The following is a 17269-nucleotide window of genomic DNA, read 5'->3' as shown; positions in this document are numbered from 1 at the left end:
TTATAATCCTAATATCTTAAACTATCATAGTCTATATGATGAGCAAACAAATCCATATAAGTATTAGTTTTTTTTTTTTTAAATGTGGTCAACGGAACAACCCAATTCTTGTATGACAAAATAAAGGGATAATTTTGTTAATATTAATTTTGAATGAGGGTGAGAATCTTCATTGAGTACAAAAAACATTAATTTGATGGCATTAAGGTTGAAGCTTTCAAAAATACTCAAGAGTTCAGCTACAATATTAGAGTGATATCCAAACATTTGGTGAATTTTTAAGTTGAACATTTTTGTTTTTAACCATCTTTATTATTATTTTTGGATATAGACGAAAGCAAAACCTTAAGAAAGAAGGAAAGAAATTAACTGGTAGGGTTAACATATTCCTAATTTAACCAAATCTGATAATGTCCATGCATTGGGGAGGGGCTCTCTGCTCCTCACCCTCAACAATCAAAACTGTAAGCTTTTACAGCCAATCAACCTGGCCAATCAGTTCAGTTATTTGTTTTTCTAATGCTATCAGAATCTCCCAATCCGCTCATGCCATGTACTCTAATATGGCGTGTAAATTTTTCTGTAAGTGAGAGATCCGGTTCAATCTTGAAAAGAATTATGAGTCCCGTTTAACTTAACCGCTCACGCGCCCCGCCTCCCTCGATTGGCTTCTTTGAATGAAGAAAGCGAGGGACTTGCTTAAAACCCTTGGCAGTTGCAGAATCCGCCGAAGTTCGAACCTTGTAGCTCTCGACCGCATGGAGGATTCATCAAATCGTTATTCTTACGACCCAACTCTTCAATGGAACCCTCAAGTTCATGACTACTTCGTCAAAGCTTATGGCGCCGACCACTTCTCTCGCATCTCTAAATCTTTAACGTACTCTCTTTTCTCTCCTCCTCCTTGCTCAAAACACTTCTTCCATGTAGTGCAATGCGTAGCAGTATACGTGTTGATTAAAATTCGGATTGTACCTTCTGTGTCTGCTGCGTATGGTTCTTAGTTGAAGCTGAATATGTAACGCACTCATTCAAAAGCAAGACAAGGAAAATGGTTGTTAAGGTGTTTTCTTTTTAAAGTTTTGTTTGAGCATTTCAGTTTTTGGTTCAAGGTTCGTCGTTTCATTATGTTCAACTGCATTCCTTTTAGTATACTTTCATGATCACGTTGATGAGAGCTGGTATGCCCACCCTTGATGTTGTGATGCCATTTTAGAGCTTCTTTTATCGGCCAAAATGTGCTTCTGTAACTAAAATTTTATAATTTCTATGGGTATGTACGATTTGGAATTTTCAGTATGCTGCTTGGTCACAGCAAAGTCGTCGTCTTTTTCAATGGCTGAATTTGAATTTGCACACATATTTTTAGGCGTCCCTCTGGCTACTCTTGTGTTCGTGTAAATACGCTCAGGTCTACAAGTGATGAAGTTATTGAGAAGCTGCAAGCAGTAATGAATAAATCGGGATCTGAGAATGATTTGGACTCAAAGCGTTGTTCAAGTGAAGCCAATAATATCCGGGATTTAGAATTCAGCGGAAATATAGCTCTGGGACAAAGTGAAGATAAGGCTAATCCTTCGAAGGCGTGTTCCCGGGCTGCTCCAGTTTCGAAGTGTCACATTCCTGGCCTAGATTATGTCGTATTTGTTCAGGGTTCAGGACCGCACAAAATCAATTATGATTTTGCACATGATAGACCTCCCAAGGAGGTCCTTGTTAGCAGGAAATGTGCCGAAGCAGTTCTTCGCGGTGCTCAGGTCATTAACTTCCCTCCTGTAAAAGTAGTAAGCTTAATTTTGCATAAGTGATTGCGAGGAGATGTTACTATTTATAACTTCCTACCTATTGCCTCATCAAAAACTTTGGTTTCTCTGACTTCATTTACCTCTGCTACTATCATATTTCTGTCCTCTGTAAACATCATGGACTCAGAGTTTCTCTGTCTCAAGGTTGTTTTTATTACATCATCTGTTACATATACGCCTATCATTGACAGTTTTCAGCATGGTTGCTATGGTCAGCAAAACTGAAATCTCTTCCTGTCCTTTGAGATTCTGGACATAACCTGGCGCTAAAACAAAATGTAATTAGGATCTGATAATATTATTTTTTCTTTTAGCTGATTTGAGTTGCATCTGTTAAATATTAGACTTGCTGCATGTTTTTCAAAGTATCAATATTTTGATTTGGTGAGAAAAGAAAAGATAGGAGAGTGGAATAATTAACTTGTAATCTGCGGACTAAGAGAGTGCAAATTTGAGTTCAAGATATCTCTAATACACACACAAAGATATCAATATAAACTTTTTTTTTATTTTATTGTTCTGTTGTTTTCTTATTATTCTTCGTTTTTTGTGCCATTCAAGTCAATGAATCACGTGGAAGGAAATAAACCAGGATTGTTAGTCTTTAATTGTTTCCTAATGTTAGTTCTCCTTCAGGTATATGTTCCTGGTGTAATGGCTTGCAGTGCTCATGTTGAAACAGGAGATACAGTTGCGGTCTCAGTTGCTGTGGAGCAGCCAGGTGTCAGTGGGGGATGGGGTATTGGTATGACACGTGGTACTGTACTACAAGGGTCACAAACTGGTAGGGAGTGTATTTCTATCTCAATTCTGAACTTTATTTGGTAGACCTTTTCCTTACTTGGCCAGTAATACTAGATTACATAAATTGCATTATTATAATTATTTAAATAATATTGTAGTAAAACTGAATGCTCTTATAAAATAAGAATGATGAAGTTTCCATGTCTTGTTATCTTACAGATCCTTATTATTCTGAACGAAGTGGGCTCTATATTGGCCAAGGAACAACAATGATGTCAAGGGCTGAAATGTTTCGTGTTTCTAAAGGAGTGGCTGTGGATATGAGGGACAGAGTATATGAACTTCCTTCTTTTCATAGTAAAACTCACCTCTTCTTGATAAAAATATTGTATTGCATTATTATTATTATTATTATTATTATTATTATTATTATTATTATAATTATTATTATTATTTTTGGTAGTTTTTCTGTTTCCATTCCACATGTTGTGATTCATGTTTTCAACCCATTGTTATGCATTTTGGCATGCTAAGGTGTTGATTTTCATAATTTATGCAATGCCTCTGTAAACGATTCATTTTTTTATTTGTTCTTTTTGGTAAGCATATTTCAGTGGCTTAATATGCTTTTTTTCTGCTTTCTTTTCCCTTTGTCCTTACAAGAATAATATTATTAGGATAGAAGAGATCACAGGGAGGAAGGAACAGAATAATATTATTTTTCTTATATTTAGAAGAAGACCTCTTTACCTGTGATCTTATAGGTTTCATACATGATTAGATTGAGATTGACGTCATCTTATAGATTGATGTTATGTTATTTAATTTATAAGCGGGGATATTGGATAGTGGCATGGCCTTGATTGCAGCTGATTAGGGGGGTTGAGAAGCCCCAAGATTGCATTTTGCAGGGGGATTGTTGAAATTTGTTTTGCTTCTTTTGGTTCATGGTCTCGTGTTGTCCTTTTCTGTTGGGAGTGAAAATGACAAACATTGGCTATTGGTTTGATAATTAGTTCTCTGAGTATCTGGATAATTGATGCTTGGATCTTTTTGCCATTGGCTAAGACAAGTTAAAAAAAAAAAAAGGCTTTTGCTTTGTATGTTGAAGAGGCGAGAGTTTCATGAGTCAATGTGTTCCAGGAGGGTTTCTTATTTGGTCAGTGGAAGGAGTGGAGGCTTTGTCTAGCTTGTGCAGCCAAAAGGTTTCTGATTATTAGTGTGAAAGCTAGCATCTGGTGGCTGGTGCGACTTGGATAAATTTGTGTTGCTGTTGTGACTTAATCACTGCATATCATTTGGACCTTATCTCTTGACCTTTTTAGCCATTTTTGCTTTTGTTTTGCTCTATTTTGGTCATTGCTTAATCTGTTGTTGGTATTCCTTTTCCCCTTCTTTTCTTTTTACTAATAATTCTTTGGCTCTCTAATGTGTGTGTATTTTGCAAATAGACATTGCTTAATGCTTACAGTATTGACTGTATGTGCATAGCTGCTGTATCATTTCCTTCTGGTTTTGCAGATGTGCTTGAGGGAGACATATTTCTTCAAAACCTGCCAAGTATTGTTACTGCCCATGCTTTAGGTACATAAATTACAGTATAGGTCTCGTCCCCACGCTTGCCTTGTCCTTTTGAGTCATTCGGGAACTTAAAGTGTCTACTATTTGTTACCTTTGGTTGCAAGTGCTTTTTACTATAAACTCTTCTCATATGTACCATTCTTTTCAATGCAAAACACGTCTTAATCTACTTGGTTTTAAGTCTTTGGAGACCATCTCAACAGATATGCTTGCGCAAAACTCCTTATTTAGGCTTATTAGGATAGTTTGGACTATAAAACTTAATTATTTTTCTGTTTTGTCTAAACAATTCTGTTTTGAATGAACATAGAATGTTAATCTGCATATTCAGTTGGTTCTGATGTATTTTATTTGTTTGATATTTAGAAATTTAGAATTTTCACAATGTAATTGTCAGTTGCTTAAACAAACTGTCCATTATTTTGTGGGCTTTTCCCAATAAAGTTGAATTCATGATTTTTTTCATCAGTGATATCATAATCCTCAACTAGACTTGTTGGACTGGGGCCGGTCCATACTCTGTAGTCCAGTCCATCTCGGACTTGATAATTGGGAATCAATAAGCCAGCCAGGAAGTAGCTGAACCAGTTTGGTTAAACCCAGATGGTTCAAGTGAGCCAACCTCTTTTCTTGTGAAAGATGTGGCAGCTAGTCATCCACCTGTGACAAATACCACATTGCTCCATTAAGGCTTGAACTTGGAATCAAACCTGTCATCTTACCCCTTTGTTGCATGACTTGATCATGAAAACTTAATATTTTGACTAAAACATTAATACTTATTCAACATTGGTCATAACAGTATTTTCATTCACATTTTGTATTATTTTGAAGAATTATTTCCTAAAATTTACATTTTTGATTAATTTATAATTATAAAATTATTAAAATTATTTATATATATTATTATAAGAAATTTTCAATACAAGTATCAATATTAATAGCGCATTTGCATGTAAAAGAAATATTTTTTTTTAAGCTCTGCTTTGACCATTTAAGATTGAACCATGAGCCATTCCTCGTTCAATGATTTGTAGTGCTTATGAACGTTAGTTTTGCTCTGTGTCTATTGCATTTAAATCTTCGATAATTTTGACAGCCATCACTAACCCTTGTGTTTTATGAGAGATATATTCTATAATGGTGGTTTTTCCCATTTGTTTTCTTCGTACACGTTAGCACTTATATTTTAATGTAGGATCAATTAGAAACTATTGCTAATTGCATGGACTTCAAAATACTGTTCCTTGGCTTATCTTTTCTCTATGTGGAACTCATTCCTTTTTATCTGGCATCTATTTTTACATCTTTTTCTCTTAGATCCACAAAAGGGAGAGCGTATACTAGACATGTGTGCTGCACCAGGGGGGAAAACAACTGCAATTGCAATACTTATGAAGGATGAAGGAGAGATCATTGCAGCTGATAGATCTCATAACAAGGTGGAAATTCTGTACTATAGTTAAATGCTTGGTTATCCAATTTGGTTATGCAATTTGTGTATTCTAGAGATCTGATTTAACAAATTGGTGTTGGCTCATTCTGTTTTACATCCTAATATTTTTTTTAATGAATGATTTCTTGACTTCAGTGTGTTTGCAATGATTGGATTTGCTGGAAGCCTGGAATAGTATTCCCACTTGCAAAAATATGTTTTTGTTCTATTTTCTTGAAGACATTATTCTCCAGGATGGTTTCAATGAATATTTCAAATAAGGTTTTTAGTTTTGTTTCTTATAATTTTTTATTAGTTAATGTTCATGGTAGCACCTCATATAGTGTGTAAACTTTTGACAATCACTGGCAGAGCGAATTTCAGTAGTTTGGGGTTCTTAAGAAAAGTAAGTTTTTAATTCATAATTTAGTATTTTTATGGACAGAATTATCCTTGCTTAGAGATGTTTATTAATATTCAATATAAAAATTTAATTTTTTTTTGGTTGAATTAGAGGGGTAGGCACTAACGGTCTAAGATTATAAGCGGGATCAAATCCACGACCTTTCGCTTACAGGAGAGCTTACATGCCACTAAGCCGCAAGATCATTGGTCAATATAAAAATTTTAAAGCACTTGTTAACTGTATATAACAAGATAAATTCTAACATATCATTTTAGTAAAGATCTTAGTTCTATAGTTATTAATGAAGTGACTACTCGAAATTCAGGGGGCTTGAAGCAAATTAAAGAGGGTCCCTCAGCCACATAGAAAGTGAAAACACATATTTCCCTTGCTTGGCAAAACTGCCTGTTACAGAATTACTCACTCTTAACACATAATTTGTCTAACTGGAAATGCCATGTTTTATGTTCAAAATATCCCAATTTTTTTCTCAGATCCTTTTCTTGTATTGGTTCTGTGTTTTAATAATTTTCAATTTATACTTTTTATGCTTGATGGCTGTCTAGGTGATGGATATTCAGAAATTGGCAGCGGAAATGGGATTGAGTTGCATAAAGACCTATAAATTAGATGCTCTTAAAGCTGTTTGTCAAAGAAATGAACCAGATAATTTGAGCGGTTCATATTGTGGTAATGCTGACAATGGTGTGACAGATCAAGTTTCTGATTCATCAATTTTAAATGAAGAAAGAATGTCATCTATTGGTATAAATAGGTTAAATATTGAGAAGACTATGGAGGAAAATGGTAGGTACGCTCTGTCCTCTACCGGCTATTTATTACATCAATGGGGTTTATTTAGCAATTTGATTCAATAATTGGTTTTTGCGCGCATTTTGCTGGCTAGGGTAGAAGATGGAGGTACATATAGTGCTCTGGGAATTCCATATATGCCCAACTAACAGACCCCCCCCTCTCTCTCACACACACACTGCACACTTCATGCGAATCAGCTTTGACCCTACTGATGAGCCCATCCTTTTCTTCTAATTTTTTCCCCATTTTGGCAAGGCTCAATATTGTTGAGACATGGCAATTATATTAACATTCCAAACAGAATCAACAACAACAACAACAAGCCTTTATCCCACTAGGTGGGGTCGGCTACATGGATTGCAAGACGCCATTGTGCTCTATCATTTATTAAGCTTTTAGAAATATTATTAATTAAGAGATCACGTTCAACAACTTCCAAAGTGTTCTCTTAGGCCTTCCTCTACCTCTCTTAATCGGACTCAAAGTTATATGTTCCACTCTTCTCACTGGTGCCTCCCTTGGTCTTCTTTGTACATGCCCAAACCATCTCAACCGATTTTCTACCATTTTTTCCTCAATAGGTGCCACCCTCACTTTTTCACGTATGTGCTCATTTCGAATTTTATCTTTACGTGTATGTCCGCACATCCATCGTAACATTCTCATCTCTGCTACTCCAACTTTATGCTCTTGCTGTCCTGTTAGAGCCCAGCATTCACTACTATATAACATTGCCGGTCTGATAGCAGTACGATAAAACTTTCCTTTAAGTTTATTAGGCACCTTACGGTCACAAATAACTCCTTTAGCTTTTCTCCAATTAAACCACCCAGCTTGAATTCTATGTGAAATATCTCCACTGATTTCGCCATCATTTTGGATAATGGCTCCCAAATATCTAAACTTTTCCACTTGAGGTATAATTTGATCTCCCAATTTCACTTCCAAATTATTTTCGAATAGTCCTTTATCAAATTTACAATATAAATATTCCGTCTTACTTCTACTCAGACGAAAACCTTTCGACTCCAATGTCCTCCTCCATAACTCAAGTTTGCAATTAACCTCTTCTCTTGTCTCTGCTATAAGAACTATATCATCCGCGAAGAGCATACATTTCGGGATTTCCTCTTGAATATGTTCCGTCAAAACATTTAAAATCAAGTTGAACAAATAAGGACTCAGAGATGATCCCTGATGTAGCCCAATCTTTATAGGAAAATCCTTTGTTTGACCACTAGGCGTTCTTATACTAGTTTTTACCCCCTCATACATATCTTGTATGGCTTTAATATAAGCAATCCGTACTCCCTTTTTTTCCAACGCTTTCCAAAGCACTTCTCTTGGTATACGGTCATAAGCTTTTTCCAAATCAATAAAAACCATGTGTAGATCTTTATCTTTACAACGATACTTTTCCATTAATCCCCTTAGTAGATAAATCGCCTCTGTAGTTGATCTACCTGGCATAAAACCAAATTGATTCTCAGAAATACTTGTCTCCAATCTCAACCTGTGCTCAATTACTTTCTCCCACAATTTCATTGTGTGGCTCATGAGTTTAATCCCTCTATAGTTAGTACAATTCTGAATATCTCCTTTATTTTTATAAATAGGAATTAATGTACTTCTCCTCCACTCATCAGGCATTTTCTTGGACCGTAAAATCACATTAAATAACTTAGTTAACCATCTCACCCCTTCTTCACCTAAACATTTCCACGCTTCGATAGATATACAATCAGGTCCGTTAGCTCTACCATTTGCCATTTTCTTAAGAGCTTCCTTTACCTCCTTATCACGTATTTTTCGATAGAATGACAAATTTTGTTCTCCTTCACCAGTTACTAAATCCTCCAAGTTACTAGATGAATCCTCTCCATCATTGAAAAGTTTAGAAAAATAAGTCTCCCATCTATTTTTAATTTCATCATCTGTAACTAAAATTCTTCCCTCTTCATCCTTAATACACCTTACCTGTTCTAGATCTCTTGATTTTCTTTCCCTACTCTTGGCAATCTTATAAATATTTTGCTCTCCTTCCTTCGTTCAAGGTTCTTATAAAATTCTTCAAAAGCTTTAGAACGAGCTTCACCCACAGCTCTCTTAGTTTCCTTCTTAGCCATACGGTACCTCTCCCAATTTTCCTCATTGTTACACAAATGTATGGCTTTAAAACAGTTCTTCTTATACTTGATTTTGTCCTGTACACTATTATTCCACCACCAAGACTCCTTATCTCTCGGACCAGGACCTTTCGATTCTCCCAAAACTACTTTTGCAACCTCCCGTATCTTTTTAGCCATATCCTCCCATATGATGTTAGCACTTCCCTGAGAATCCCAAATTCCTTTATCCAAAAGATTTCGCTTGAAAATATCTTGCTTCTCACCTTTTAATTGCCACCACCTAATCCTTGGTGTTACTACTTGTCGACGTTTTTGGATTTTACTCATAATACACACATCAAGGACTAGGACCCTATGTTGTGTCGTTACAGCATCTCCAGGGATCACCTTAAATTTTTACAAAGTTTTCTATCTGTGTTCCTAACCAAAAGAAAATCAATCTGCGACCTTGAGGCTCCACTTTTGTAGGTGATGAGATGCTCATCTCTCTTCTTGAAACAAGTGTTGGCAATCTTAAAATCATACGCCAATGAGAAATCAAGAAGAGTTTGCCCTTCATTGTTTAGCTCTCCAAAACCAAAACCACCATGCACCCTCGCATACTGACCAGCTTCCCTCCCGACATGCCCATTAAAGTCTCCTCCAATAAAAATCTTTTCACTCTGTGGTATGTGTCGAATCAACCCCTCCAGATCCTCCCAAAATAATTCCTTAAGACTGGCTTCTGTCCCGACTTGCGGCGCATAAGCGCTAACAATATTAACAGTCTCACGTCCAATTATCATTTTTAAAGAAATAATTCTGTCTCCAATTCTGCTAACTTCTACAACGTTCTTCTTCCACTCCTTATCTATAATGATGCCTACTCCATTGCGTGCACTTACTTTTCCTGTATACCAAAGTTTGAAACCTTGAATATCCTTAGCTTCTTCTCCACGCCATTTTGTTTCTTGCAAGCAAAGGATATTGATTTTCCTTTGAATCATAACCCCTACAACCTCTACAGATTTACAATTTAATGTCCCAACATTCCAAGTACCAAATCTAATTTTGCTCTTATGGACTAACTTCTTTAGCCGCGTGCGTCCAGAATGACGCGGTAGCCCTTGCTCATTTAACACTACATCCGGGCGCCGATGCAGCGGCTCTAACTCACTTATCACTGTACTCGAGCCATGCAGCGCGTTACTTACGGGCAACGACCTAGCATTAACATTATAACGTCTATTGTCCATGTTCATGATAGATTCAACAAATTTTTACATTGGCTGTTGATGGCCTAACACAACCCTCCTCCTTTACCCGGGCTTGGGACCGGCTATAAACATAGGCGGAGTTATTCCAAACAGAATCATTGGATTATTTTTGTTTGATATTGTTGATATTGGATTATTTTACCTAGTGGGATAAGGCTTGTTATTGTTGTTGTAGTATTATTAATACGTGTGATGCTTCTTTTCTCTTTCTTTTGTGGTTGTTATTGACATGAACGTCATTTTTCTGCCAACCATTCACTAAGTTGTTATAAATAATTCAGCAGTTGATCACATTGAAGAGGAAAACAAAGGAACATATGTTAGCAAAGCTGAAATCCGGAAGAGTATGCGGAGAGAGCGAAATGGACCCGGAAGAAATCAATGCCTGGGTGGTAGGGTTGAGAAGTCAAAAGGTTTTCCTCCTAACAGTTTTGATAAAGTTCTTCTTGATGCTCCTTGTTCTGCCCTTGGTTTAAGGCCTCGATTATTTGCTGGAGAGGTAAAAATGAAGTTGTGAATTGAAGCCCTGCATTTACTTGTGTCTAAACCTGTATGCATGCGAAGAGAAACAAGTATGAAATAAATGAATGAATATGTCGATAGGATAGGAACGAGGACCTGCTTACCTTTAAGTATGAGTTGGAATGCTGGATCCATTGCTTTTATTTTCTTAATTTAAAACATATTTGTCAATGCTTGAATCTTCAATGGCATTTGGATATGCAAGGATAAAGCTGAAATTATTTGGAGGATAGTGTAGCAGTAATGAACGTTTTGTATGTGATTGGAATAATGCCTATGCAGTAGAATTAGGCAAAGGTGCCCAGAAAGTGCTTTGGGCTGTTGTTCAAATTGCATTTGATTCCAGTTTAAAAAATCCATTACATCAAGCCATCAACACTTAAAGGTATGCTAGGGCAATGTGAATTGTGAAGTTGCCATCTTCCTCTGGCCAAGTACTTTAGTTGTATTTCCCTTTTGCATGCATTTGTTATTGCTAGTTCGATGTGTGGTTTGGCCTGTATGTAATATTCTATGCTTGGTGCCTGAATCGTTAGATCATACTCTCTTTGGTCCACAATATAAGCATTTCCCCTTAACTAATCTTGGTTCAAAATTCAAGCAACCTAGTACATATAAAAAATTTTCTCCATTGTTAAATGGAGAAAAATTTAACCTAGTACATATTTATTAACCTATGTGTTTGTATATATGTATCTCTCACTCATCATAGAGTGCATTGGTAATTGAGACAAGGGGTAAAAAGGGAAAATGATAAATATTTTTATGGGAATGATGACTTTGTTAGTATGCTGATTTTTTCCAAAAACTACTTATATTTTGGACTGGAGGGAGTAAATGTTGGTGATCTCATTGCTTTTTGCTTAAACATCTAAGGAACTAGAACCTTTTTGGATTTTTCATCTGGTTTGTCTCTACCTGCTTAGAAATTCATACTGATGTCTAGAAGCCCTCATTCTCAAAGAGTTGAAGTATCTTAGCTGTATGCAGTGAAGACTATTGGCAAAAGGTTAAATAGAGATCTGTAACTTTTCAACATTGCATGCCATTTTTTCTTTATGCTGGCTTTATGTTCTAATATCTGTAATCACTTTGATTAATAATGAGTATCAAAAGACTTAGTAATGACTGCAACTCTTTGTTTATGGTAGGAAACTATTGAATCCTTACGAACACACGCAAAATACCAAAGGAGAATGTTTGACCAGGCTGTTCAATTAGCTCGTGCTGGTGGAGTAATTGTATATTCCACGTAAGTATGGATATATAATATTTTTAACCATATTGCTTTGTAGATGTTTGACCTCATTATCACTACTTTTATCTCCCAATATGTGATTTGTGATCCTATATTTCTGTAGAATGTCAATCATATTGATGCGGCTATGTTGGAGTGTCAATCTCCTGGGAATAGTCTTGCATTTATTATAACTTCACCATAGCATTTTTTGTTAGTTTATGATTGGGTAAACATAACTTTTTATCCCTCCACTTTGCTCGCATTTTGCTATTGATCCCTGCGTTTTTTTTCCCCAGTGTTCTAGGTCTTTACACTTTTGTTTTTCATTATTTTAGGTCCCTCTATGAACAAAGTGTAGGGACCTTGGGGGTACTTAAAACAATGAAAAATAAAAGTGTAAGAACCTAGAATATAAAAAAAAGTGTAGGGACTAAAAGCAAAATGCGAGCAAGTGCAGGGACTCAAAGCTATGCTTTCCTTTTATGATTCTATCTACAAGCATGCAAAATTTATACAACCGGCATGTTAAATTTCTTTTCTTTTCTTTTTACCATTGAGATAGACGTTTTATAAGACATATAAAGGTGGGAAGATAAAAAGACTCAAGATAGACTAAAGACTCAACATACAATGATTCACACGATTCAATTCAGTATGGACAATCTCTCATTAACATAGAGTAGCACGATCAGGCAATTTATTGAAACTTAGATAGCTAGATTCCTGTGACATTAACCTCCAAGCCCAAGGTGGCTGAGCTCAATTGATGTAGGTAATCCCAAAGGTAATATATTCAAAATGAACTCGTTCATTGGACTGAATATCTGTGAAAATTTTGACCGTTTAGGTGCTGCAATTTGAACTTTTGATTCATCACCAAGATGCCCAAATTTTGCTTAATAGCATTTTCATCTATTGATTCATACCCATGGTGCATGTTCTGCTTAACCGAATTTCATCCCTTAACCATCACTACACCAGATATCCATTTAATTTGAGTGCTAAAGTCAATTGAATAAGATTTCATTTCTAGATTCATCAACCTATCCAATTACATTAGAATAACTACTAATTGATGAAGCACCAATAACATATACTCACAAACAAGATATCAAACACCTGATGGGCATTCATATAATCAATGCTATTCAAGTGAATTAGAAGTCATTACAAGTTTGGAAAAAAAAAATCTTAATATTGAGTGCTAAAATTGTAAGTACACTCTAGCAATTCTCCTTGTAAGAATTTTTCATACGCCTAATGTGCATTGATCAACATATAGTAGTTAAGAGGATTGCCACAATGACAGAAATCATGAAAATAAATGGAATTTAATAAGAATTAAGAATGAAAATAAATTTAATGGAGGGCCTTCTCTCTGACAAGTGTTTGCGTGATGGACCAAAATAAAAATATGAAATCAGAATTTTTAATTTTTATCAATCAAATCAAGCAATTCTATTTATAGTGTTGAGCTGAAATATTAATTTCCTCAAAATGGTAAAATAAGATAAATTAGTTGTATTAATTTATAATTAATTTGTAATGATTAAGATCTCTTTACAAAACCTAAAAAATAGTTGGGAACATTGTACGAAATTGGGATTCATCCCATATGTGCGTGTACTCCAGCTTCTCTACACATAATTTATCGTGGCTGGGGGAATCAAGGAGTCTCATCTGCCACTGCCTTTATCCTTCTTTTGTGGTCCCTATCATTTTAGACTCCATAATGTGTTATTTACTTTGTTCTTTCTGCATGGAATTGTATTGAAGAGATCCCTGTTGGTTTTCTGCTTGTATATGACAATCTTATTTTGAGTGTTGTTACTATTTCTCTGAAGTGATAGCCTTAAATACATTGTGGTGTGATCTCCTAGCTCCGGATTTAGAAGTTGTGCCTGCTGCAAAACTGCAGGCCTATAGGATTCTAGATTTAAATATTTGTTTCAGTTATCTTAAAAGTTTGTTGTGGCCGTTGCTGACCATTATGTTCATAGAATTCAGTTTCCTAGCATGTATTTTTTTGATTAATTTATCTGTTTTATTTTCTGTTAAACCGTACTGATTGTTCAGTTTTTAATCCATGCTAGTTGTACAATAAATCCCGGTGAGAATGAAGCATTGGTACGGTATGCTTTGGACACATACAAGTATCTGTCATTGGCCCCACAGGTTTGAAACGATATATGCACCTTTTCAATTTCCCTTCAACTTCCTGTAAATGATAAGGGTTCTTGAAGCCTAAAGCTGAGTTATCAATCTTTAAAATTGATTGATATACGGAAATATCTTTCTTTAAAAATTGAATGGTATATAATTAAGTGAAGGGTGATGTCTCTTGAATATGCTAGGCATCTGTAATAATTTTCTCTGTATAGTCTTGTCTTGTAAATAAAAAGGTATTCATGATCAAATAGATTAGGTCAATCATTTTTTTAATGGTCAGATTTAACTCTCATATTTAGTTTGCCCTCAGCATAATTTCATATCACTTGATATTCATATTTTATATGATTCACACCAGAACCCTAGAGTTGGAGGACCTGGACTACTTGGTCGTTGCGACTTTCCTGATGGATATGAAGAGTAAGTACCTTAGTTGATTTTTAAATAATTAGGTACGTCTCATTAATGATATTGTTTGCTTTGTTTCAAATTAATATTTTCTTGAAGTGCTTACTACTCTGTTTCTTTCCTGTATGGTTTTCCTATCCTTTTATTTGGGAAAAAAAAGATATTTGCAGTAAATTATTGCATCTCAAAATCTTTTGTTATAGCTATTGAAGATATTACTTTATGATCTGGGCAGGAAAATCATGTGTTAGATTTTTATTGATCTTGAATCAAAGAGATGAATTTGACAAGTTAGGCTCAGGGTTGATCTGAGTTGAGTAATAAACATGTTACTATCTCTAGCCCTTTAATGTTCATGCATTTGGCTTTGTTTACAAATTCCCCTCTCTTTCTTATATTTTGTTACTCTGTTGCTCCCTTGCTTTCTCTGCTTGCCCCTAGCATATCCCTGTCTCTCAAATTTTCAAAGTCAAACTTTATCCTTTGTATGTTGTCGGGAAAATAGAGAGAGCATAAATGAGGCAGGAAAGGAGGACCAAACAAATGGGTAATCAATCATTTGCCCAGTAGTTGTGTCTTGGTAAATATTGGGAATATAGTGCTTAATTTTAGGCGAAGGACCTCTGTGCTTTCTTGCATCCTTTGGCTTGAAGTTGTGGGCGTAGTCTGTATTGGCTGTCTTGTGTGCATCAACATACTATACCAATGAGTTAAATAATATGCTAAATTCCATTGCCTTGCGATGTTAAATTCTTATTGAGCTTGATTAGGTCACCTAATGATCATATTGGTTCCTTTCTCTTCGAATTCCACAAGTGAAATGTTGTAATCGTATTTCATCAATGACCTTATTATATCAGATTCCTACCTATTATCTTCTTGTCATTTTCGTTGGTTTCCTAACTCCTAAGAAACCCTGTATCAACTTGACTAACATTACACTGGCAGTGCTATCAAACTCAACAAAATAGTAAAATGCTCATAATTGCTCTTTCTTTTTCCTGTATAGGGAGTGGTTAAGACCTGGTGAGGAAGAACTTGTGCAGAGGTTTGATCCATCATCTCCGCTTGATACAATTGGGTTTTTCATTGCTAAATTTATTGTTGGATCTAAAGATACCATGTGACTTTGAGTGTTAGCCTGGGAAAGCTGGGTCTCTCTCTTAGTTCAGAATTACCACTGCTTTGGCAATCTCTCAATTTTGATGCTATGGGAATACATCTGCTCTGGAACTGTAATGAAGGAGATGCAGTGAGAAGAGAGACAAGGGTGAGACTGAGACTCTCTTCTCAAAGGGTCCCACCCCTCATGTTTTTCTCTCTCCACTAGATCCACTGAATCCTTTATTATTGGAGAAAAATCAGGTTTCTCTTCGGTGGATTCGGCCCTTTTTTTAATTACAAGACTCGGTTGAAGTTTTTCAAAGTGTTTGCCAACAGATTCTTCAGCAAGAGTTTGACCTGTAAAGCAAACATGAAGGAATTGTTTGCACAACCAAATCATGTTATCTTGAGTTCTCAAAAAAATATTCACTTGTAATATTCTTATCGGAGCATTTAGTAGCAAATATTGAAAAATATTGACTAATAAGTTCTGTCATTTTTGTATTCGACTAAGACAATGGAGAGCACACTAGTGCACATCCTGTGATATTGATCCAAGAAATCATGACAGCTACTATATTTATAACGCAGTTGATAAAAAGTTGATTTTAGGTGTTAATAAGCAAATTTTTTCAATAGATAGTTATATTTTTATTTTTTTAATTTTAAAATAAATATATGCATCAACATATTTTTTGGTCAAGTATGCAAGAACGTGATTTAAAAATTTTGTTTTATTTACTCTCCTTTTAAATTTGATGCTTTCATTAATTTTGTTCAGCTTTATTATTTATTCATAAATAATTAAATACTTGGTAAAATATTTTTCTAATACTCCCTCTTCCTAATTATGGGGCAAAATTTCGAAAGATGTGTTGCTCTTACGTACAAGACAATTCACAAGGAGTAATTAATTAATTATTTTCCAAAGTATCTAATTAAAGAGTAAAAAAAGATTTGGCCCCGTTGGAAAATAACAAGTACTAATTTGAGGATAGAATGACAAGATGGAAAAGAATTTTAAACATAAATTTATTAAAATTGTTTTACTTGTATGTATAAGTTAAATATTTTTATTTTGTTAGAAGGAATGGAGGGAGTAATGTTTAGTCTTATTTTATTAAAAAAATGAGGGGTAAGGAATTTTTAAGGTGTTGAGAAAGTTTATTGTGTTTCAAGAATTTTATTATGTTTATCTTTTTTTTAACTATAATATCATTTATATCTTATTTCTCTTCCCTTGCCGTAGATATTTTATCTCATTGCTCCCACGGTTGTATCAAGTTTATGGAAAAGTTAAAACTTAAATTATTTTTAAAAATATTACCTCAATTTTTCAAAAGCACGTCTCAAATAAAATTACAGTCAACATCTCAACAATCTTCTTTTTAACTGTGAGTTGATCATTGAATGTACAAAAGTATTTCCCTTTTAACTCATATTCTAAAGGTATGTTTAAGAGTGTATGATAAAATACAAAGAAATGATAATTAACGGAATGAAATGGAGGAGTAGGATAGAGTGGGTTGAAATAAAACATTCCCTTGTTTAGAGGTTTTATCATAGGAAGTAAATATCTTATTTAATAATTATTATAAAATTAATAGATTTGAAGTAGATATAATTATTATGTTTTCCAATATTAGGGTGAAAG

At 34.9% G+C, this 17269-nt stretch overlaps 1 protein-coding gene across 1 annotated transcript; it reads left to right on the top strand.

Annotated features, from left to right (window-relative positions):
- Positions 1–464: 464 nt before the first annotated feature.
- On the top strand, positions 465–16205 carry LOC129297762 (rRNA (cytosine-C(5))-methyltransferase NOP2C-like). The gene is made up of 12 exons (XM_054936106.1): positions 465–880; positions 1370–1757; positions 2442–2589; positions 2769–2906; positions 4071–4133; positions 5451–5572; positions 6538–6778; positions 10457–10671; positions 11846–11946; positions 14028–14109; positions 14462–14523; positions 15521–16205. Exons 1-12 carry the CDS (start codon positions 678–680, stop codon positions 15636–15638), a joined length of 1881 nt encoding a protein of 626 aa, XP_054792081.1. The 5' UTR covers positions 465–677; the 3' UTR covers positions 15639–16205.
- The last annotated feature ends 1064 nt before the right edge of the window (positions 16206–17269 follow it).

Source organism: Prosopis cineraria, unplaced genomic scaffold (genome assembly GCF_029017545.1).
Source record: "Prosopis cineraria cultivar Desert tree isolate PC_DT_omini unplaced genomic scaffold, ASM2901754v1 PC606, whole genome shotgun sequence".
In the NCBI taxonomy this organism is placed as follows: Eukaryota; Viridiplantae; Streptophyta; class Magnoliopsida; order Fabales; family Fabaceae; genus Prosopis; species Prosopis cineraria.
Note: the sequence above shows the minus strand (reverse complement) of the source record. Positions and strands in the feature narration are given on the sequence as shown.